Source organism: Scleropages formosus, chromosome 23 (genome assembly GCF_900964775.1).
Source record: "Scleropages formosus chromosome 23, fSclFor1.1, whole genome shotgun sequence".
In the NCBI taxonomy this organism is placed as follows: domain Eukaryota; kingdom Metazoa; phylum Chordata; class Actinopteri; order Osteoglossiformes; family Osteoglossidae; genus Scleropages; species Scleropages formosus.
The window spans coordinates 5,478,672-5,502,398 of NC_041828.1; the positions used below are offsets into that span (position 1 = coordinate 5,478,672).

At 43.9% G+C, this 23,727-nt stretch overlaps 2 protein-coding genes across 16 annotated transcripts in view; both read right to left on the minus strand.

Moving 5' to 3' along the window:
- Positions 1-7,876: 7,876 nt before the first annotated feature.
- On the minus strand, positions 7,877-12,234 carry LOC108930356 (V-type proton ATPase subunit G 2-like). The gene is made up of 3 exons (XM_018745567.2): positions 12,049-12,234; positions 10,352-10,452; positions 7,877-9,270 (listed from the first exon to the last, which is right to left on the minus strand). The coding sequence occupies exons 1-3, from the start codon at positions 12,128-12,130 to the stop codon at positions 9,097-9,099; spliced, it is 357 nt and encodes a 118-aa protein (XP_018601083.1). The 5' UTR covers positions 12,131-12,234; the 3' UTR covers positions 7,877-9,096.
- Positions 12,235-14,392: 2,158 nt separating this feature from the next.
- LOC108930376 (ras/Rap GTPase-activating protein SynGAP-like) overlaps positions 14,393-23,727 on the minus strand; it is a 94,420-nt gene continuing 85,085 nt past the window's right edge. For 9 of the 15 annotated variants that reach the window (XM_029248104.1, XM_029248103.1, XM_029248102.1 and 6 more), the window contains one exon: positions 20,122-22,901. In XM_029248104.1, the coding sequence (XP_029103937.1) occupies positions 22,596-22,901 (306 nt within the window). In that variant the 3' untranslated portion in view covers positions 20,122-22,595. Of the gene's footprint in view, positions 16,670-20,121; positions 22,902-23,727 lie in introns of those variants that run through there. The other 6 variants (XM_029248107.1, XM_029248096.1, XM_029248111.1 and 3 more) reach the window with 4 other exon arrangements.

The following is a 23,727-nucleotide window of genomic DNA, read 5'->3' on the forward strand; positions in this document are numbered from 1 at the left end:
AGCACAGTAGGCGTGGCCCACACTCTCCCACCAAGAATTCCCCGGCAGACCAATCATAAGTTGCTATGGCCTCAAAGTCCCGCCCTCGAAACGCAGTGGCCGCTGTCATTGGCTGAGGACACAAAGAGTTTGTCTACGAAGGGTAAGTACAATATGTACAACTTACAGCAGCCGCATAACTTCAATATGGGGATGTGGTTACGTAACGTGTGAGTGTGTGTGTGTGTTTGTGACCAACGAATGTTTTTAGTCTGTTTTTTTTTTTTTAATCTGTCTTTTAACTTATTTTTCAGAAAATTTATTAAGTTACAAAACCAACATTTTCCTTTATCTATAAAAAAAGAGAGTCTATCACGATTGTCTGAAGTAGGCCACAGTTTTATTAATGTGAAGACAAAATACACCGACCGAGCCCATTGATGTTTCATGCGCTCTTTGTACTGCGGCATATTTTTTGCCGAAACCCCACGTGCAGCATCTCCTCCGAACGTCGAGCGTGATCACTTCCGTTCTTCTTCCATTCCACGCTGGGCCCTCCATCCTGTCCGCGGGAAAGACACCCCCGTCTACTACCTTCCAAAGACATCACAGGTTGTAAAATCATCATTTTTATGACTGTATTTAATAACTCCTCAGTAAAATATGTCTGGGGGCTTTTACATCAGGACAATCACTCAGAGCCTTTCCCCTGCTGAAGCCTGATACCAACGGTTTGGTTCAGCCTCCGCTTTCCAAATTGACCTGGCAGTCGAACAGCTGGCGCTACTAAGTGTGTTGTCATCGCCGTGTTCTCACAGGCTGTTGACTCCAGCAGATACATCTGCAGTGTGAGAGCCAAAGAGATGATGTCTTTGCCATTTACAGAGGGTCGCTGGACCTCGGGAGGGATCGCAAGGTCAGAGGTGTCCACATACCAGGCAGCTGGATGTTTCGCTGAATTTATCATCCCAATCCGCTTTGCCTTTGAGGAGATATGGAATCTGGAGCTTGGAATCTGTCATTGCCAGTACAATACAAGAACTCTATAAATCAAGACAATAGTTGTTGTACTACATTTTATTTTAATTAATTTTAATTAACCAAATCAATCAAGAACCAAGTGGTGGAAAACCCCAGCATTTCTTTAACCACTTCCCTGGGCCCTAAAGCGCCAACAATATTCAGAATAGATGTTAAACAAAGTTATTTTATGGTTAACTAAAAAGCACAAAGGTTTTTGGTTCTGGCTGTGATGTGGTGGAATCACATCTCTCTGTTATGCAGAACTGCTGAGTCTCTTTCAACATTCAAGAAGGGTTACAAAACATCTCTAATCGCTTTATAAACATGCCCTACCTTAATTCTTCTTAAATTAAAAAAAAACTAAATGCTGTTACTCATGTAATGTGTGCTTTTATACAGCATACAAGCATATACCCAAGACTTACCCACCCTTGTCGGGCACAGCCTGCGCTGGATCATACCATGCTCTTCTAAGGCACTGAATGGTTTGCCAGAACAATTTGGAGGCCACCCAACAGTCTTCTTCCATGGCGTCTCCAAACTCCTCCCATGCCTGAGCTTTCAGTAACTGTCTTTGCTGTGGCCCTCTTGGCCTGCTGGTTCCATTCAGACAAATCAGAAGACCCACTCAAGCAACATTGCATAGAAGATCTCCTTCTTCAGTTTAGCAGCTTCCCTCACCAATGGTGTCCACCAGCAGGTCCTGGAGTTGTCATTGTTGGAAGTACCGACTGCCCTCAGACCACAGCTTTTAGCAGCTGCGTCTATGATTGAGGACTTGAACATGGCGCATTCTGACTCATTGTCCACAGTTGGAACCACGTTGCTGGTTCGATCAGAGTTGGAAGTTGAAGTGATCACGCACTGAGCTGTTTGCTAATTGTTTCCAGAAAGTCCTCACAGAATGTTAGAGTCTCCCAGGGTCGTCCAACCCAACTCATCACCAAGTGGTGATCAGCTCACAGATCTGCCTCATGCTCCACCTGAGAGTCCTGGAGATATGGCCTCAAGTCAGATGTAATGACCAAACAAGTCAGACATCAGCTTATGCTCTGGTACAAGGTACACTTATGAGCCTGAGGAAATGGAGTTCCTTATGGACAGTCAATGACTGGCACAGAAGTTCAATAACAGCGCACAACTTGAGTTGAAATGCGGCAAACCGTTCCTCTCAGTCACTTCCCTTCAGGTATGTCCATCATCTTAGCGTGAGCACCAAACTCTTCCAGCAGTATTAGAGTCAGTCCAGTAGAAGGCTTGAGCTGCATTTTTCTAAAATGTTCCTAAAAACATGAATGAAATCAGATCCTCCCTAAACGTAGACAAAATATTTGGATGAGTTTAAAAAAATAACTGCGGAACCAGTATGCCAATATTATCTAGCCCCACCAAACAGAAGGCATCCAGTAGCAGGTTCCCGCTCGCTGTGGTCCCATAGCCTTGAGTTAAATGTATACACATGCTTACATGGCAGCCTACCTGACATGAGCTTACAGGAGATATTGTATCGTAGGTTTCCGCAAGTGCAGCAGCATCGCGATGGGGACCAATAGTGAAAATAAAAGGTGTCTCTTCATGAGGTCTAATTAAATCACAGATATAGGACAGAATTCCAGGGCCTTCAAGATCTGCTTTATATATCACAGACAAAGCACAGAGTGAAGGGAATTGAAAAAGAGAAAGCATGACATACCCAATTCACAAAGCAATAAGGAATAAGATGGGCTACAATATATCATAATGCTTTGGATGCCTGAAATCCTATAAAACAAGTACAATAAATCTTACCCTGCAAGGGGAAAAAAACTCATAAAAAAGATTGTCTATAAAGTAAGAAAACGGTACTGAAACGGTGAGTCCCTGGGTCCCGTATCAAACCCAAGAAAGCACAGTTTTCACCTATTCTGGTTCAGATGTCTATGAAAAATAACACTCTTTGGCGCAATGACTGACCTCAGATCCTGCACCCAAATTATGGTTGGGGAAAACAATGATAAGTCTATAACTCTATGTATGTGCTGTATGCTATCAGTAAAACACATGGAAATTAGCAGCGCATTGATACCGGTGACATGCAAATACCATGTGAGGAAATGTTGTCTCTGGACCAGAGCATAGACTGTTCCAGAGAAAAACCCCATTGTTCAGCAGCAACTGTGCTCACAGTTCCCCTAGAGTATGCTTTGGGTTCTAGAAAACACAATTACACCCTTTTATCTACTGCACCCAGAAAGATAGTTACATCAGTGGTACAGTACTGCAGTTATGAAATGGCTGCGGTCAGCATAAATTATGGTAATTAATGCGCGGTCAATGCTTCCTTCCAAAGCACAGCACGATATTATCTATTTGTGTATGATCAAGGGTACGACAGCAGGGCCCCTTCTAGGGCTTCCGATCACCTTCAGGTTACTATCCTGTGTCCATAACCTACCATCTAACTCTGTGTCCATAACTTATTTTTTCCAACTGTAATGTAAATGAGAGCGAGGAGATGAAAAAATAAAGACAGACATGAAAAAATTCCACAGTTGTTTTCACACTGGGACTTTTGGACTTGGAAGTAACACTGCTTTGTGTGCACTTTTTCAGTCATTTCAATAATTTTTAGGTTCACACTGCGAGGGTGAAAAGGGGAGGGGGTTCAAATCTCCATTCGATGGTGATAAATGTACGGAGATCCCCTTTGTGAATCCGCTGTGGTTTTGCACACCCCTCTGCCCCTGTCTTCGGTTGCTCCTCCGTTTCAGTTTTCCAGATGGAAGCTTAAGAGGTACCGGGCCCCAACAAACCTTTCCAGTAGCCACTTTCAAAGTGAGTATAAGCTGTGCCCTCCAGAATTATTGGCATCTGTGGTAGAGATGAGCAAAAAAGGTTATTAATGCCTTCACTGTTCATTAGCTTAATCCGACACTCAGATTATGAGACGAATCTCACTTTTCATCGAGGTAAAGTTATTTCAAGGAAAAAAAAATTTGAATTTGAAAAATGAAATGTCACAATTATTGGCACCCCTAAAAATTGTCTAGATCAAAGTGTAATTAACTTATATTTCCCTTCATATTTTACCTTTTTAAAACACATATGAGTCTTTAGGAACTGTTGAGTGGTGATCAATGACTTCCCATTTCACACCTTAACACACCTGTAAAACCCCTCAGGTTGCTAGTTCAAATCCCACTGGGGACACTAGTCTAGTTCCCTTGAGCTCAACCTGAACCGCTCTGGTAAAATACCACATTGTATAGTTAACCTGGGCCTTTTTCCCCTCTCTGTGGAGTGAAGAGATTTTTCTTAATGTTCACACCACTTCCCAGAGATGAATGTGCGAGCAGAAACAGCTGTGTGTGGTAGCCCTGAACTGGGACCGACCCTGCCTCATACTGGTTCAGAACTGACGTTCCAGAGACTGAGGCCAGTGGTCGGTCAGATCGATGACCATCTAACCGCTTCATCCCATTCCATGGGAGCACATAATGTGTGAGAAGTTCACTTTAAGCGGTAAATTAACCCTGTCCACATGTGGGCTCTTTCTAGCCCTTACCTGTGCATGTGGACATACCTCGCATTTCTTTTGTCGTTCGGAACCACAAAAAGATATTTTCCCAATACATTTAAGCTGCTCACCAATTCTCACAGAAACCCAGAATCAAAACCCATCACACACGACTTATAAACACACACACTTTCCCCCATGGCTGAACCAGTCCTCGCGTCGAATCCCTCTAAGTTCCTGGCAGAATTTCAGTTGTTGAATATTTCGCAATAATTTCATATTTTCTTTTTCAAGTGCTGGAAGGAATATATCCTGCACCCTGACAGATGGAGGCATCACCTAGGCTGCCCATCACACACCGCACGCTGCTGGACCTTGGCCTGGCTCACCGGCTCCTACTGCTCCGATCGGCTAAACCTGCTGCCCGTTGCCCTGGAGACGGGCAGCGAAGTGGCCGAAACCTCAGAGGCTATAGCTGGACACACACTGCAACCCAGAGGGAGAGAGGGACAGCAGTCTGACATAAGTCACGTGCCAAAAATGTGCGTGTTCATGTGCTAGGCCTCAAGGCACCTCTTGCAGAGGGCTGCGAGTGGGGTTTACCGCAGCGAGGCCCGAAGGTCCTCGGGTAGCACCCGCTCACACCGGCCCAGGCCCCCACTGGACAACGGGACACGTAAAGAAGAGCATATCGAGCACCAGGGCGCAGTGCTGGGAGACGAGGAAAGAGAAAGATGTTCGCCGGCTGCTGCGGACACTTGCAGTTTCGACATTCGAGTATCTGCAGTGTTCGCATGACCCCCCCCACCCCCCCGCCGATCAGGACGCCCTGCAGCGTTTGGAGTGTCACATTCCGTATGCTGTTCAGCGCTGCTGTTTCCCCGCAGTCGAGCAACGCAGTGCAGAACCCGGCACGGAGCTGACGAGTTCAAACGTTCACAGACGGCGCTGCATGTCACCAACAGCCAATCACGCAGGGCCGGGAGCCCCGGAAAGAGAGATGACAGAACCGTTCCCTCCGTTTCCATCCCCAAACCGCATGCAGCCCCGAGAATATCCGGCGCTGCAAACATCACACACTCATTTCAGCATATTGAACCGGTTCTCGATGCCGACGTGTGCTTAAGCGCACCGTAAAAACAGCGACATGCCTCCCCACCTCATAAACCGAGGCGGATGTGTAAAAGAGCACAAAACTGTCCGGGGTTGGACGCGGCTCAAGAGAAGGCAGGACATGAGCGACGATTCAGCACAAACCCTGTCAAATTTCACAAGCCCATATAAAGCCTTGCCAGGCATAACAAAGTTGTCGCAGATAAGCGAGAGGGCCGCTCACAATGTCACGTCCTCATAAATGCCGTTCGTTACTCCATAAATCAGCGCTATCTTCTCCCGCAAACACTGGCGGAATGTGAGAACAAAGATGTCCAAGCGGAGAGGAAGCCGCCCAGCGCCGGCCGAGCGCGGCGCACGGAGGAATGTAACGGCCTCCGAATATTGCCTGCGAAACTGATTCAGATGAACCCTTCATATCTGCAAAATATTGCAAATAATAAATGCGCTTAACTGGCTTGTCCTCCTACCAGCGTGAGGAAAAAGGAAACCAAGTTTTCTCAGCCACCAAATTACTTTTTTTATTGACCCTAATAATAAAGAATGACTAAGTACTGAATTCTTGTTTTATGACAAGGGGGCGTGGTGGCGCAGTGGGTTGGACCAGGTCCTGCTCTCCAGTGGGTCTGGGGTTTGAGTCCCGCTTGGGGTGCCTTGCGGCAGACTGGCGTCCCGTCCTGGGTGTGTCCCCTCCCCCTCCGGCCTTACGCCCTGAGTTGCCGGGTAGGCTCCGGTTCCCCGTGACCCTGTATGGGACGAGCGGTTCTGAAAATGTGTGTGTGTGTGTGTGTGTGTGTGTGTGTGTGTGTGTGTGTGTGTGTGTGTGTGTGTGTGTGTTTTATGACACTCACAGTAGCTGGAGGTGTTTGAATTATTAAATGATTAAATGTTGCAATAAACAGCAAAGGAAGGCGAAATGTTAGACATCCCAGAGGTCGGATCCTCTGCTCACAAGATTTAGTAATTATTGATTTGAAGTGCTACATATACCATTTAAATACTGAATAATAAACATTGGTGCTGCTTCTTTATAAACTTCAATTTGTGACACCTGGGTCATTTAATTGATAGGTATAATGATGAGCACCTGCAAATTATTCAGTCGTGAGAAAAGCAGCTGCGGGGCCTTATTTTTTTGCTGCCTTTTTAGTAAGTGCTCCAGGTTGAACTCCAAATTCCCACGTTAATGAAAGTGCGGTTTATAACTCTATTAAGAGGTACAGGAGTATTCGGACTTGACCGCGTCCTCCAACCGGAGCGATTTAGCAGCTGATGGCAGCGCAGAGACGCTGGGACAGAATGCAGGTGCGGGGTCCCCAACCTGCCCGCATCGCGATGAACGACCATCGTCGTCCGAGGACTGTTCTCGGGGCCGTCCTCCCAGGTTTCGCACTGCAGCGGGAGTTCCGCTGTTTTTTTTTTTATTCAATCTATGTTGAAAACTTCTCTTCCAGGAAGATTTTCCCCCGTATGCTGTGAAGAAGGTGGAGGCAGCGACAGGAGAGACCCCTTGCTGAATGGACACATCCATCGCTGAGGTCCAGGGACACGGCGCCCCGTAGACCGCGAAGGCCTTCGACCGTGAGGGATGAGTAGGGCATGGAGCGCAACCCCAGCCGACGTGTCGCTCCACATCAGGACGACAATACATCCTCGGGAGGCAGTTAGCTCTGAGCACCACGTTGACTTGTTAAACTGCAATACCGCCCCCTACTGGCCGTCCATCACTGACCCCGCAGCGTTTCCCATCACCATGCCGTTTTGTCCACTTTACACCGTTTACCACGTTGAGAAGTGAGCTGTTACTTGGAACAAGTGTCTGAAATTCTCTTTCTTTTCACACAAATCTCTAATTTAGATCATAAATATATAAACCATTAAGAGACATTTTTTCATCTTTTTTTACTCCTGCCGTAAGAGAATGAATGAGAAAGCAAACTCGTTTCAGGGTATTTTACTTTGCTGGTACCCTCACCTCCACAGCTATTCACCCGTGTCATTTATGGGAAATATGCTGTATTTAAATACAAATAAAGGCATCGTCACTATTTAAAAAAATGTAAATATGAGTATTTGCATTTTCCAAGACTGGCCAATTTTGTCGAAAATAAGTACAGCGAACAAAACTAATTTGTCGAACATTCATAGTTAATGCTGAGAGTGACGCAGAGACCAAAACAAGTTTTTCCAGAGAATAAGTCAACGATTTTGCAGAACATCCCAACAGCACCACATTTTTAGAAACATTCAAAAGGACTTGCAGTATGAGCAATATATATTTTATTTATGCATTTTACAGTCACATAAGCAAAATACGTTTACAAAATACAATCAAGACATGACACAGCATATAGTGCATCACAGAATCCTCTTTTCAGAAACACCAGTGGGTGAAACACATGTATCCATTAGCGTTACCGCTGTCGACTTTCAGGGTCAAATATGCAAAGCTGAGCGGCACAGTAATAAACACCGAGTCCCCAAGTGGACACCGCGCCGAAGCACAAAAACACACGTAAAAAACATAAACATAAAGACTAATTCACTTTGCATGCAGATATCGATGGAGGATTTCTCCAAACAACTGTGGGAATTAGAGCCGTTTACCTCCCAGACCCATTTTACAGTGACCGAGACACACTGAGTCAGTGCACCAGTGGAGCGTCCGGGTACGAGCGTTCGGGGCCGTCCACGTTTACTCTGAATAAACAAGTGCGCTGCAAAGGATGATCTGCGTCGATGCGATGGACACACAACACGCAGGTCATGTCCTCTATACTCTCTGACTTTGAAAATATTTACTGTCATCAAATTAATTACAAGTATTATAAGAAAAACAACATATACATTGGCAATATTTATGGCTTTAGTAAGCAGCCATGCAGCAGAATCTAAAAAGAGTCACATATGTGTACACGTACACGTACACACACACACACACACACACACACACACACACACGGTGATTGGCATGCATGGCTGGGTTCAATCTAAGCCACTTTGACATCTGCAGACAGACTCACAGGCACCTCTGGCTACTCATGCAGACCCCCCCTCCCCCCTATCAAATCATGAGCTATTTACCTTTTGACGACACATGACATTCAGCGAAGGGCCGCTGCCCCAAGTCAATGCCTTGGCCACCCTGATCACCAGGAGACCAGGAGACAGCACTTGGTACAAGGTTTCATTTATCACTATGGCGACTGGGGTGCAAACTCTCAAGGTCTTGACTGCCACCACATCACACCACATCAGACACCAGATTTGTACTGCTGGAACATCCTGTCACACACAAGTTGTCCACCTGTTCCTTTCTTCAACTCCTCTCCTGCCTATTTATTTTTATGAACTCGCTCTCATTACTGATCCCTGCTCTTTCAGTTTCACCTTTTAGGGAGTTTAATGGATTTGTGGGATGTTACACTTTTGAGCTTTGATTACGTCATGCTGGGATGGGGTGCAACTTGGTTCCCCCAAGTCCGCTAGGCCCTGCAGTGGTAGTTACAGTGGATCTGGGGGTTGATCTGGCATGTGATGGTCAGCAAGTCCCTCAGGACTCGCTCTCGGTTCGAGCGGTAGCTCTTAGTCATGGCTTGGATCTTCTGCTTCGTCTGCTGCTCCACCTCGGAGGAAAAGCCGCCCTGGGAGCCGAGCACCTACAGGAGAGACAGACCTTCTCATCACGCAGGAGAAACGCAACTTCTCACTATGACCACCACACCCACTTTGCAGTCTGTCCAGTGAGGTGGACCGTTTACACTAACGATTCCACCCCTTTGCGTACGAAGGAGTGCGGACACTGCTTCCGTGTCTTGCACCTTCATTCGTTCCTGTACTTGACGCTCGGGCCAAATGACGTAAAGAGCCAGAGATCACATCCAAAGCCAAAGACTTGATCTGGCACATCTATCAGGGTCATGCTGTTGTACCCATGAGAAAGGTTCTTTTCCTGAAGTGATCAAGTAAAAATACTCAGCTGTATAGGCGGGTCGAAACGCTTCGTCTTGGTAAAAAGTGTCAATTGTGGTGCAAAATTTGTTCTAAACATGACTTAAATGTATGCTTTGATGATTATACATGTTTAAAAAATAGAATGTGTGCTTAGAATGCATTCTGACTTAAGCTCGTTGTGATACCCAGAAGTGACCAAACACGTGCAGGGCGGGGTGGTGTCTGTATGTGTAAGATATGATTTGAAATGGAGCCAGTAGGTCAGCAAGAGATGGGGAATTAACTGCTTCTGCTTCCACGGAAAGAGCAGAAACCGATAAAGAAGAGTTCAGAGAACCAAGAAGTTATTAATTAGGCATCACTGTTACAGCCGGAAATTAATTATGTATGAGCTTTGCAAATAAAGGAAGGCGGCACGGACCGATCGGCGAGTCACTCGGATGATCGGGGCTCTCCCGTCGGTACCGGCGCTTCCGAAAAGACAGAGCTGTCTCTTGTCTTTATCAGTCTCGGGTCTTTTGCTGTTCAGTGTCTTTGTCTCGCATTTTCTTCCGAAACATTGTCCGGCTGCTTGTCTAGGTTCCGAGTGGAGGGAATTTTCTTCCGCACAATATAGCAAATTAATTAATAATAAAAACCGAACTGCTTAAATAGCTTGAATTAGATGCTTCGTTACTTCACCTGTGGACCTTTTTTAAGGTACGCCGTTGACTCACCTAATATGCCACCCACTTGAACGTTTAGTCACTTCATGCTAAAAGAGGCCCGGTGTGCTCTCTCTCTCACCGTGTGCTGCTTCTGAGCAAACTCCCGCTCGCGCTCCCGCCGGTACTGCTCGATCTCGGCCTGCGCCTCCTCCTTTGCCTGCTTCAGCCGCCGAGTCTTCCCTGGGAGCCGGAGGACAAGAGATTTAGCCCACGTTGCACCTCCACATAAGTCCGGCTTCAGACCTACCCGGAGGCGGCCGCCTTCCGAAGAGCCATTCGAAGAGCTCGGAAACCCCAAGGGTGACCGAGTACCGCGTTTCGCCCATGTGCTCCGAAAACCACCAGATCACTGCATAGTCCTCAGGTTTGCAGGCATATCTGAAAAGTTTGCAGCCAAATAAAATGATGGATATGTTGGAACTGGTTCAAAAATATCCCCATAGCATGATTTAATATTTTCATATCTTTTTTAATACAGATTTTTAACTTTCATAGAGTATCTTGCCATATTAGTCTATTGTGAACACGCCGACATAAAATTTATGCTTATCTTTAGATGTGGTATATATTTTAAACAACACATTTCTGTACTACAGATGGGCATCTTTGGTAGGTGAAAAACCCTCTGCAATAAGAATTTTGCATCCTTTTTCTCTACACTGTTTGGAGCAACCACTTCAACTTCAGTGCAGTTAGTAAAAATACTACACTGGCTTCTCCTGCTATGAACAGCTGACTTAAGAAACTTCAAAGATGCACCCATTTGTTCAGTTTATTTTAAACTGCATTTAAAATCTATTTTCAAAAAATTTGCAGTGCAGCGAACGCCACCTCTTCATTCCAATTCAGCTGCTAGCTGGCACTAAAACTCACCCAAACATAGCAGGAGTGTCAGAAGTCTTACAAAGATTTTTTTTTTTTTTTTTATTTATTGTAGCTATATCCAAGACTTTTACAGAACCTAACCTGCAAATAAAATACTTTTATTTCTCCAAAGTAGCTAAGAATGTTAAGATACCTACAGTCATTTACCCATAGAGCTGGGTAATTTTACTGGAGCAATTCAGAGTAAGTACCTTGCTCAAGGGTACTACAGCTGGAGGTGGGATTCAAACCTGCAACCTCCTGTGGGTCCAAAGAAAGCAGCTCTAACCCCTTAAATTGAGTGACATCTGTATTGTTAAGGTTTTTTTTAAACTGAGACTTAATGTTAAAGCCACGTTTGAGTTACCAGAAAACATCTAGACAGTAAAGGGTCAAAGGAGTCTTTTCAATCATTAATGTTCTTCTTCTTTGACGTGATGGAAGCAGTGAATTCCCCCATGGGAGTGTATCACCACATTTCACCGGGAAAGGGTCCCTTAACCGACTGCCTTAGCTGTGAGGTAAACAATGTACAGTACTGCGTACAGCGCGAGAACAGCCGCTTCCGCGCGGTGACGTCATTCATTGCGCAACCATGTGCGGTGAGTTCGATGCGGCGCTGCGCTCGCACGGAGTCGGGGCGCGAGGCGCATCGCACCGCGATTCGCAGGACATGTCCGTCGCACCTTCACGCACCTCACCTGCCTGTGCTCTACAAAACATGGCGGATTAAAATTTATGCTTTCATAACACTTAACAGAACGCTCCTCTTCATGTTCAGGCCGTTCTCCTCCCGCCTCGCTCGGTGTTGCCATGACGACACACACAGAGAGAGACACACACACCTGTCTGCAGGAAGAGCTGACGCGCGGACATGATAAACAGGAAGGAAAGCAGGGAAGCGTGACGTACTCTTTCTGGCCTCGGACACCTTCTCGGCGGCCCGTTTCTCCGCCTGCAGCAGCTGCTGGATGCCCTGCGACTGGCTCGCCATGATGATGTTCCGCTCGGCTCCGCCGCGTCTCCCTCCGCTCTGCGAGGCGGCGCGATCACGAGCGCGCCATGACGTCACACGCGAACGCGACGCTTCCACACGCCCGGTCCACCCACCTGTCGAGAGACCTGCGCGCACATCTGCCCGCAGCTCGTCACTTCTACAGTTTAATAATAAATGGGACACTGGGGATGGATTCAAAGGCATAACTGTAAAGTCCTGTGTACATTACTGTATATTTACTTGTTTGTATTTGAACCTTACTCCAAGTACACTAGGCCTGATTTGCCCAACCCCCCAACTAGTAGTAACTCCACTGAGTAACTGTAGCTCGTACTGGGTTCTCAACACCTAGTTCCTACTGCAGTGTGGATCGCACAAAGACTTTAAAATAACGTTTTATTATAAGGTCCTCATAGGGGGTGCGGTGGTGCAGCGGGTTTAGCCGGGTTCTGCTCTCCGGTGGGTCTGAGGTTTGAGTCCCGCTTGGGGTGCCTTGTGATGGACTGGCGTCCCGTCCTGGGTGTCTCCCCTTCCCCTCTAGCCTTATGCCCTGTGCTGCCGGGTTAGGGACCGGCTCCCTGCACCCTGGTACGGGACAAGCAGTTTCAGATGATGTGTGTATTGTGTTGCTAATAATATACAGTATATTATATATAATAATACTGTGCACTTGGTATTCATTTACCAGACACCATCATGATTCCAGTGCTGCCCTGGTTTGGAATGAAACAACACTGCTTCTTAAATTATGGATGGAAGTGTTTCAGGTAGTTATGTAATTTTAATAGCTTGGAAGTACTTAAAACTGTGCTTAAATGTACTAATTCTGTTTATTTTTATACAGTACACTTCTCAGCACTGTTATTAATGTTTCTTTAGCTGATGTCTTTGTTAAAGACAGCTTTCAGTGTTAGATTATCAGCGTTACAATTATTTACCAATTTATACAGCAGGAGAATTTTTTTTACCTTATTCTTCAGGGGAAGTACCTGTGGGTTTTGGGAAAGGCACCATTACACTCCCAGGTCCTCATCACCGCATTATCTGCAGTCTCAGATTTCAAGTTTATAACCTCATTCATAAACTTTCAAGAAGATGTTTCAGTATTAATTATTTCTATGCTAATCTGCAGTTTGTAATTGTTCCAGCTTCAAAATTGCAATGTACACTGCGAGTGACTTTACTTTGGTTAAGATGGTCCACCAGGTAAATGTGTACATTTAAGAGTAAAATACATTGATTTAGCATGTTTTTTCAAAGACCCACCAAAATTAGGCTCATCGTGGCCTGCAAAAACTCAGCGAACGCTTTTTAAGTTAAGAATTTATTAATTTATTAATTTATTTAAATCTCCAGGATTCTCCCACCTGAAAAATATAAACTCCCGCATATTCACAAAAAAAAGAAATTGAGGAAATTGCCATTAACCGCATCAAGTAAATTATTTCAATAAAACCAAAGTAACAATAATTGTAATAATTATATTATTAATCAGAACATAACAATCATCATTATCATCAATGTCATCATCATCATCATAACACCAACATTCATATAAAATCTGTGTTGAGTGGCGATGCGCACTTCAATTGTCACTCTTTCCACTAATATATATATATATATATATATTTATAAATATATATATATGTACAACGTCCCCGAACATCTGCCGGTTTAATCCTTGACAAAGTAACAAGGGCCGGGGAGGTTATGGCTTGTCAGGGGGGATCTAAATAAATAAAGCAGAAGTGACTAAGGGTTGAGGGTTATGGGTTAGGGGGAGACCTTACAGGCAGAATTAAGGTCGATAACCTGCCCATATAGAAATAGATGACCGTAAACAGAGAAAAGAGAACTGAGCTCATAGATATAGAGTCACTAAAGCAGACAGACAAGCCATCTGATTTACATAAAATTGAATACATTCAGCTGTCACCTTTTGCGAGAAGGGAGTTTGACTCTCTGGGGCTAAACAGCTTGGAGTTGAGGAGTCGCCTGGCACCTCTTGAGAGATTCAGGAAATTGACCAAAGAGACCGCGACTCTTCGAAATATCGATTGAAAGAAAAAAAACTGAAAAAAATCTGGCAGAGATATGAATTTGTAATAAAGATTAAAAAGAGGACAGAGTCTGGGAGCAAGGTTTTAACATGGAAAAAGATAATAAATGTTAAAGTACAGCCCAGCCAAAATTGATATCAGAAACAAAAGTAGAATCACCAAAACCAAGTGTTCGTGTGGGTGCCTGTGTGCACGTGTGCGTGTGTGTGTGTCGGTGTTTGTATATGCTTTGTATACATGTACTTTACCAAATATACCTATGTGCACATACCACCAAAGGAAGAAGAATCAAGAAAAGAAATGAAGATGGTCATATTGAGACTATTTCCACTCTATATACAGAAATCTTCAAGTCACACAAAAAAAACAGCTCAAAATGCTTCAGTCAGTTTGAGAAAGCAAGAGAGAAATTGACAAAATAAGTGTGTCCTTGTATAAAATGTGTGGCTGCGTGTGTGGATGTTTCTGAGAGAGGCATGGTATGCGTGATCGCTGTTTACATTAGTTCAGTGCAGTCGATGATTGTGTTTGTGTGTGTGTGCGTGCGGATATGGATACATTTGTGTGTTTGTTTGCCTGCGAGCGTGACAAACTTTACACTCTGGTGCGATGAATGCCTGTGTGAATGTGTGTGTCTTCAGGATGCTCCTTGACCTCTAGGCTTTCAGTGAGGACCTCCCTACCTTCCAACGTCCCTGCCGTGTAGAGGTGTTGCTTTCACCCTGTGGTTTAAGAAATACATACCACACACACCAACACACTCGCAAAGAGAGAAAAAAGATCACCGCACATACCATGTGTACAAATTACACACAAGCACGCCATCAATATCTACACTCACAGTCAGTATATAAACAAGCACACACACAGACACACACACACAAGCACGCATATTCGTTGGGATATTCCACCGGCCATCTCTTTCCCCGCGTTTTTCGTCCCTCTGATGGGCCAAAGAGGATAAGGAGGAGTAGGAATGTCCAGCCCGCAGGTCAAAGGAGTCCAGAGAGACACAAAAAAATTAAAGACAAGCAGAACTTAGAGACCTGCTCTTTCTGAACGTCTCGCTGCCAAGTTTATCCGCCTACCAAGCGCTCAGCAGGGCACGCCGTACCACGGAGTAAAGCAAGCATGAGAAAAAGGATAAAGAAAAAGACCAGCTAGGAGTCACCCAATGGGTTGACCAAAAGTTAAGGTTTTGACCCGGAGAGGAGGTTCTCTTCTGCCCGGTGTCTCTGATCATCAGCAAATGAAGAGCTCCACGGCGGTCCACGTGTCATTCCACCACTGCGGACAGGCCGACTGCGCAAACGAAGGCTTACAAGCCACGGCAACGTCCAAGTCGTTGAGGAGGGGGAGCAGTCAAAACAACCTGTTCTGTTCAATTCCAGGGAGGCTGACATTGTACGACTTAAAAATGCCATCGTGGATTGTCTGTAAAGAAGTCCTGTAACTCGAGCGAATAAAAAAATGATTTTTGTCTTTTAGATATCCTTGGAATTATGGGATCTCCTTGGTTTTATCGTTAAAGAGAAGAAGGACGTTATTATTTCCGGACCGTCCAAATGATCAATTTGTGTCCTAATAATAGGCAATGCCATAAAGGTACATTTTAAAAAAAAATTAAAAAAAAAACTGTAGCATCCATCCATTTCTAGCTTCCAAAGCCTTCCCTGAAGCCAGGTTGACTGGACTGAATTCAGAGCTTCTCAGTCGACAGAGGAGAGGATGATAAAGAGTGCAAACTAATAAACAAACAAACAAAAATACGCATGAAGGTAAACGAGAGAAGTTAACTGCAAATGTAGAGAGAGGAAGAGCATGTCATGGCTGACAAGGATGGAATCCGATGCAAAACAAGCGGAAAATAAACGTAAAAACAATCAAAAGTACCATTTAGGTAGAGAATAGAGGAAACACGAGGAGATGAGGGAAAATGGTGAGAAAACGATCCCTTACCCACTGTTTCTCTAATAATCTCCGTCTCAGTTACGCTGCAGATAATTCCTTCCAAATGAAACTCAGCAGGCTTTAAAGACACTGCTAAAAACTGTTTGTTAAAGGCTTAGCAAGCGGTTGCACCAGGTATCCAGCTGAAGAAGCTCTTCTTCAAAGAGCAGAGCACTGCACCGTGTCTTTGGGGCGAAATAATCCAACCACGGGAAACGTGTCAAACACACATGAAAAGCGTCTGGCCAAACTGGTCGACCGTAGAGAGACTACATGAGCGAGGGACCGCCACTTCACTTCAACCGTCCGACGGCATGGCTTCCTGCCGGGTCATCGGAAAATCCGGAGCATCCAGGGTGTAGAAGTGAAGGGAACCGTGTTCATCCCGTGCCATATTTTCCCCTTCTGTCATCCAATCAGATCAGCAGAAAGGGTTCCATGACTAAGACCAGGCCAATCGGAGCTCTGCCCATACTGAGTCAGCCATTCAGGTTCCAGACTGACATCCATTACGCTGTGTGATTGGCTGAAAAAAGAGGGAAACAGAGAGAGAAGGAGGGGGGAGGTGTTTCATGAAGTGGTGTCCAATCATGGCTACCGATCCTCTGACAGGAGAACTGACGGTCCAACAGCAGGCAATCGGTGTACACGTTCCGCGTGGACGAGTGTCTTAGTCAGTTTGTGTTTAGATGTGAGGCAATTGATTGTTTACCTGAGTCTCTCAATTCTTTGTGCATGAGGTATATTTGTAGCAATGTACATCTACCGATCACTACACCTGTAGGCAATGCCCGTGCTAAGTACAGATCCAAAAAAATCGTTCCAGCGGTTGATCTGTTTACCTTAATTACTTCACTAGATGGAAAGAAAAGAGTGTTCTACTGTGTCAGCCTTCAAAATTTTGTGGTCCAAGTCAAAGATCCAATGGCTACATCACAATCTAAACCGTAAAGCGTACGTTTTCAGCGAATGTGGGGGGGCCTCATTGCCACTGGCGACTAGTTATGCTGATTTCGGTTGCCCATGGGACCTATGCAAAGGCTGCAGTGCCCTCCCTGTTTGGAGGGAACATCACAGTTACTATATTAACACAGCTCTAACTGTATCCGTTTCATCGAGAACTTAAATTAACGTTGCTAATAAATCGCAGTGTGGTTTTTTTTTTTGAATTTCAGTCTCTGAAATTTGTGAGGTGGCCTTTTTTGCAACCGAAACCCGGAAGTGTTAAAGCAAACGAAGAAGTGGCTACAACAGCTACAGGTATTTTTACTACAGCACTGTGTCATAATGAAACAGGATAATTGGAGAGGTGGTACCAAAGACCTTGAATACAAATATCTAACAGGCCTGGTAAGGGGACTTAGATGGAATCTTTCCCAAAAGTCCCTTTAGGAAGCGAGAACATCCTTGTGCTGGAATTATTTTTTTTCATTATTTATTGCTAAACTGGAGCCTTCATCCAATATTCTGTAACATTTCCCTCCTTTAAGTTACAAAAGTTCAAATAAAGTTCTTTCAAATACCTCAACAGTTACTCCCATCTTTGGGTTTGAACCCAAACTTTATAGCTAGAAGTGCAGTATTTTAACCACTTAACCATCTAATCATTCTTAACATATGAAATAACCATCATCCAAATCCTTCAAAATACCGTTAACGCAAACTAGCCGAATCACACTCACAAGCAGACTATATAAACGCTTTTTAAATTTTTCTGTCTCATTTTCTTAATCTACTTCTTCTTTTCATCATTATTATTACATTGAGCAATATGTAATGTATTGCTATTCATATACAGGTAGGATATTTAGTCAAGCAAGCTTATAAAAAGCAGTAGCTTTCGCTAATGGAACATAATCGCCAACTTGAGTTTGTCTCACAGACGGTGGTGGTGTGAATGGTCAGGGTTAGACAGACATTATGAAAGACATTCATTCACAAGCATTTTAGAAAGCAGACAACAGACCAGAAAAGTACTTTTGGATGGAAAGCTTTAAACAAATTGTTCACAAAAAGAGAGAGTGCACTTAGAGTGAACGTGTTTGCGTGTGTCGACATTAAAAATCACCTGACTTCGTATCAAAATGTGCGCCTAAAACTTGAGTCTAAATATGTTTCTAAGTATTTACATAATTTTGCAAAAAAGTTCTGAAAAGCACATTACCAATGCAATTTGTAGCGTATCCCTCAAAGTAGCTACCGTAGGGAATCCATTGCCACGATGAAAGAGAAGCCTATTCAGCATTTAATCGCCTTTTACTCACTGTACAGTGCAGCTAAAATGGTCCATTATCCACAAATAATTCATACATTTTTAAGGCATCTCCCACAATTTCTAGATTATCAGTAAATAATCAAAAATCAAATCTTTTACACATATTGTCCACTACCATGCCTGTAAATGAAAAATTCATTTTTCTTGCCTTCCTTTAGTTTTATTAAACATGTACTATTGAAAAAACAATAAAACTACCACAATCATTAAATATAATTCTACCATTCTAAATGCCATAGTTCTACCATTCTAAATGTACCTACTTTATTCTGTTTGTAGTATTTCTCATCTGATATGTTTTATTTTCCAAATTATAATTAATATCTGGGAACTGATTTAAGTTTTTACAATAAACATAAATTTAGGTCAAACTACTGTATTTTAATATCTGCACTGGGCACTTTATCCTAGTGGGTGGAGGTAAAAATAAACATACACACTTACAGTATACTGGGCCACCACACATTACGATGCTCTCTCCGCAGTCAACATTTGGTTGTGTGATCCATTCCCTCAGCAGGATTTTTTCATGCCATAGAACATTTTTGGTAAGTACTTTGGCAACAGAGAGTCATCACACTTTAAGTATCTGTAAAAGGTTCAAATTTCATAATAATTCAACATTTAAAAGGCTGAGTTTGTACATTCAGAGGTCACTGGTGAACGAAAACTGATGGACCATTACGACCCACCCTTTGGGCCTGTTAACGCTGGAACATTAGAAGACAAAATTATGCAGATTAATGCTTTGATATACTATAAATAATCAGGTGATGTTGCATAACCTTTGCAAAAGCGTTATTAATGTCTTGGTAAATGAGAAAACCAATCAGTTTTATTGACAGAGTGAATTTCACCCTAAGCTGACCAGCTAAATGAAGGCTGTGATTTTTTGCCCCAATGGTATATGGAAATACTACAGCATCCAAGCCACTTTCTCACACAATCCTTCCCACTGAGTACACTCAAGTTCGCCTTCACACTATTCAAAGGTCCCTGCGCTTTGAAAACCACTGCTTTTGCAGAGATTTACCTCCTGTGATCTCATAGACCAAATACTCCTCCTAACACACATTTCTCCCCTCTGAACTGGTTATAATCTTTCACACACCTGTCCCCTTGACCTGTCTATAAACTATAGTCTATGAAAATACTCTCCTAATGAAGACAAAGACACATCCATTCTACCTTTCATATTAATTACGCCCAACACGCGTAGATCCCTCGGCTGCATCGCTACGCATAAAGTGACACATACTTTTGTGCTACTGACTGCACAACCAGCTCTGCACCTCTCCCTCCAGTGGTGAGTCACTTCACCCTTTTTGTTCCTTTCCTGCACTGAACCCACCATCATTTGCTAGGCAAGTGGACCACAATACATCTGGCAGCATGATGTCTGAGCATTTCAAACTTCAGCTGTCATACAGCTTTTCCCCTTGCGATCTTTCCTGTGCGCTGTCTCTCAAAATGAGCTGTGTGGTAGGAATGTGAGCCTTGGCATTTTGTTGTCTTCGAGCTGTCACTCTAATTCTTTGCACTTGGCAACATTGCTTCTAAAAACACTAAAAAACACTTTTTCACCTTTGGTGATCGGGATAAACCGATAGAGACATCACTTACACGATGTGCCTTTAAATATATAAATTAAAATACAAATAAAAAAAGTTTTTTGATGCAATAAAGTGCAGAGCAATAAATAGATCTTAAGCTCTTATGTATGTTGGCCCTTATTGTTGTATAGCGCTTGATAATATACTGGCATGTACACTGCTTGGAGATGTTCAGCACATGGAAGGCTTTAAGATACTTACAAAATATTATTGTAATCTATATTACATTATTACTTTTACTTGCGTTTCACGTGACAAGACAAAACACAGCACATAGTGATGAGAGAACATCTGAAATGAAAAAGAGGACTCAATGTAGTGCAGACAAAGGCATCTAGGACAGTAGAAAGGCAGTAACAAGACTTGCATTTACACAGGGGCCAAGGTCAGAGAATATCCCACAAAGCTTTGCTGAGAGCAAATCCCCACCGCTGTTATGTCCAGGTATCACTCACCTGAGGAGCTGGGGATACTCCCACCACACAGGGTAAAACAGGGTAAGCAGGGTAAGGGCTTCATAATAGGCATTGGGTGGGGAGAGGAGTTGTGATCGCGGTGGACAAATGAAGTAAAGTGACTGCCCACATTTAGCACATGTATTCTTCAGCAGAGCATCTTAGAAAATGTATTAACTTAATGGAGAAATGCTAATGGAGTCATTCATTATTCTGAAAAACATAACTAAATGTATTATAGGCACAATCAATTTTGTCAATAACTAAACCAATTTATTATAATATGTTTAGCAGCTTACCCCTGGAACCCACCCCTGTATCAAATTATATTTTACAGTAAGTACCTATAAAAAAAAAAATAAATAAATAAAGTTTTGCATAATTAAACACATAGATTAAATTTTTTGCCGACACCTGTTTTGTCTCCTTAAATATGGAAATACTAAAACATAGCTGAAACTTTTTGCAGTTCTCATTTACTGCGCAACATCAGCCAGAAGAAATAGGTTCAGTACAATGTCAACGCATGTCAGTGTCAAAAGAAGTTGTGAGTGCGGTGTTATTTTCTTGCCCTTGCTTCACGTGATATCTTTATTTAACGAAATTCAGACCTACTGATTTTCCACACAAATGATCGTAATGGTGTGAAGGATTATGGCAGCCGCTGATGAAAATGTGAAGTTGTATTGTAAAGTTCAAATGAGGTAATCACATAAAAAAACCTATTTCCACAGGTGCAACTTCAGAATCAGTTCATACACTCAAGTGCGTCCGCGGGTGTTTTACGTGCAAAATATCTCATTCTGAACGTTCGGAATTGTTACGTCAACACCCCCCAGCCCAATAAGACTGTACTTTCCCCATGTTAGGCGGCACATTTCCAGGACAGCAGGTTTCCCCAAAACACTTTCTTGGTTTTTCCTGTCAATATTTGGTATGATATCTAATAGAAAAATAGCTCTGTGGGAACAGCTGAAACTCAGCCCCTTGGCAAATTTTGGTTGAAGTGTTGTGTTCTCTTGACAGACGCGAACCACACGAGCGCACACACTCACACGAAAACACACAACATTAACACATGTGTGAACAAAATACACGTGGACAATGAAAGTACATTAAAAAAGTGCCCTGGAGATAAAAAAAAGGGCCAGTGAAGGACTGCAGGGGGAACAGAGTAGCTTTGTGCCGTGACAGTGGCACTACACGCTAGCGTATCGCTGGTTCATCCTGCAGTGGTTCTGAGATTGAGAAGAGAAAACTTTTGCCAAAGTCCAGTCCAGTTCAGTCAAGTCCAGTCCGAATTCATTATTTCAACAGTATCAGATGACTAAGTTTCTTGAACTGACACCGTAACACCAAAACCTTTCAGCCCACGTCTCTATATATTTCCACCCAGAGACTGCTTGACACGCATACGAGTGGCTTCCCTTTGCTGTTCGTGTTATTGGAATAGCGACAGCTTCACTGCATGCTCTTGTAAAACCCTGTTAGAAGATCCTGAAAGGCACTGAGAAAGCCAAATAATGTGATTATGTCTCAACCAATGGAGTTCAAGAGCTGACAATTTCGGGACAGGAAGTGGGTTGCCCCTCGTTGCCCAGGGAATCACGGCACCGCATGCATTCACTTGCGAATCGGCTACAACCCGAGAAATATTTCCACACCTTAATCCTATTTAAGACATAAACTACCTCGAGAGTGGAAAAGTGGCAACCCAGGGGAAGTTTGTTTGTCTCTTATGTGGCCGGTCATCAGCTCATGAACCTGATCATGGTGAGGGGCTCATGGGAGAATTGCTTGAAATCCAGACGCTGAGGAGCTCCGAAGAAGGATCCACTGTCCTTTCCTACAACTTAGACAAAAGCCCACATGACCTTCAAAACAAAAGCTGTTGAGAACAGGTCATTTGAAAAGCCCTTTTCAGATGTGGGTGTATACTGTGTGTGTCGTGTGTCTCCCCCTTGGATCTCCCTTCTCTCTGTCTTGGGGCAAAAAAAAAAAAAAAAAAAATTAAATTTTGTCTCGTGACAAAAATCGAGACAAAATGCATCAAGGCGAGAGAAAGCTTGTTGATGTATTTGAGTCCTCTCTCCGGTTTGGTTCAGGCTGTTATTGACCTGCTCCCCCTTCTTCTATACCCGGTCTTGATGTTGCTGTTGCTGTGGTCCCGGTTACCGTGGTAGCGGTCACTGGGGAGGATGCTCGGTTGCCGCAGAGCTCTCCGTTCTGGCTGAAGTGCAGGCGAGGAGGGGGGAGGGGAGGAACGACTCCGTTCCAGGGGGAGCTGGAAGAGGAGACGCCCGAGGAAGAGACTCCAGAGCCGGAGGTGATGGTCATGCCTCCTCCACCTCCACCTCCTCCTCTTTCAGAGATCACACCGGGGTCTGCTGAACCCAAGGCGGAAAACTGCTCTTCCTAGCGAGACAGAGAGAGAGGGAGGAAGGGTGGGCAGAGGACAGGGTGGAAGAAGGGCAAGAAACGAGGAAACAAAGTGATGGCGAGGATAGGAAAGGAGGAGCGGAAACGGGGAGGAGGGTGAAGGGTGGTGTAAAAACAAGAGATGCGGGATGGAAAGAGCGGAGTAAAAGGAAAGGAGGATAAATGGGTTACGAAAGGGAAGTTCGGCCATACAGATGTAAGAAAGAGCAGAGGGCGGAAAGGGTGGACAGAGAAAGAGAAAAGGATGGGGTGGGGTTAAAAATCTGGGGTTGACAAACAGACCCATGACTTAGTTGAGCAGTAAGTCCTCTTAATCCTCTTATCCATACAATGGTCCCCTCAGAGCGCACAGTCTAGCACTACCATCGCTTCTCAGTGTTGATGACACTCAAGACAAGTCAAAATGAGTCTAAGGAGTCACATGGTTGGGGCAGGGTTTGGGGTTTCAACATGTCCAATAAAGTCATTGTTGATGGATTTAGTTTCAGTAATGGTCATCGTACTGTCAGCATGATCAAATGGATTCCATAACAACATTATGAAATTAATAAAAATGGAGAGTGATTTATGGTCGTCTTTTCATCTGCGGGTTGAGAGTGTATTGTCTTCAGTCAAATTTAGAACCGTCATTGATTGTTCCTCGTTATGGCCAAATATCAGGATCGAGAGGTTGGTAATGTCAGCAATGATTATCCTCTGTTGGGGTCGGAAAGGTCCTTACTGTAGGCCACAGACACTACTGGCACATCTAATGAAAAGGTTCATAAAAAGTTTCCCACACTGGTCAACATGCGAGAGATGT

What these genes read in the sequence shown, in the direction of transcription:
- LOC108930356 (XM_018745567.2), bottom strand. Translation starts at nt 12,130, where the DNA reads ATGGCGAGCCAGTCGCAGGGCATCCAGCAGCTGCTGCAGGCGGAGAAA. An exon ending in GGTGTCCGAGGCCAGAAAGA is followed by an intron (nt 10,453 to 12,048) that starts GTACGTCACGCT and finishes TCCGGCTCCCAG; the next exon opens with GGAAGACTCGGCGGCTGAAG. An exon ending in TTGCTCAGAAGCAGCACACG is followed by an intron (nt 9,271 to 10,351) that starts GTGAGAGAGAGA and finishes TCTCTCCTGTAG; the next exon opens with GTGCTCGGCTCCCAGGGCGG.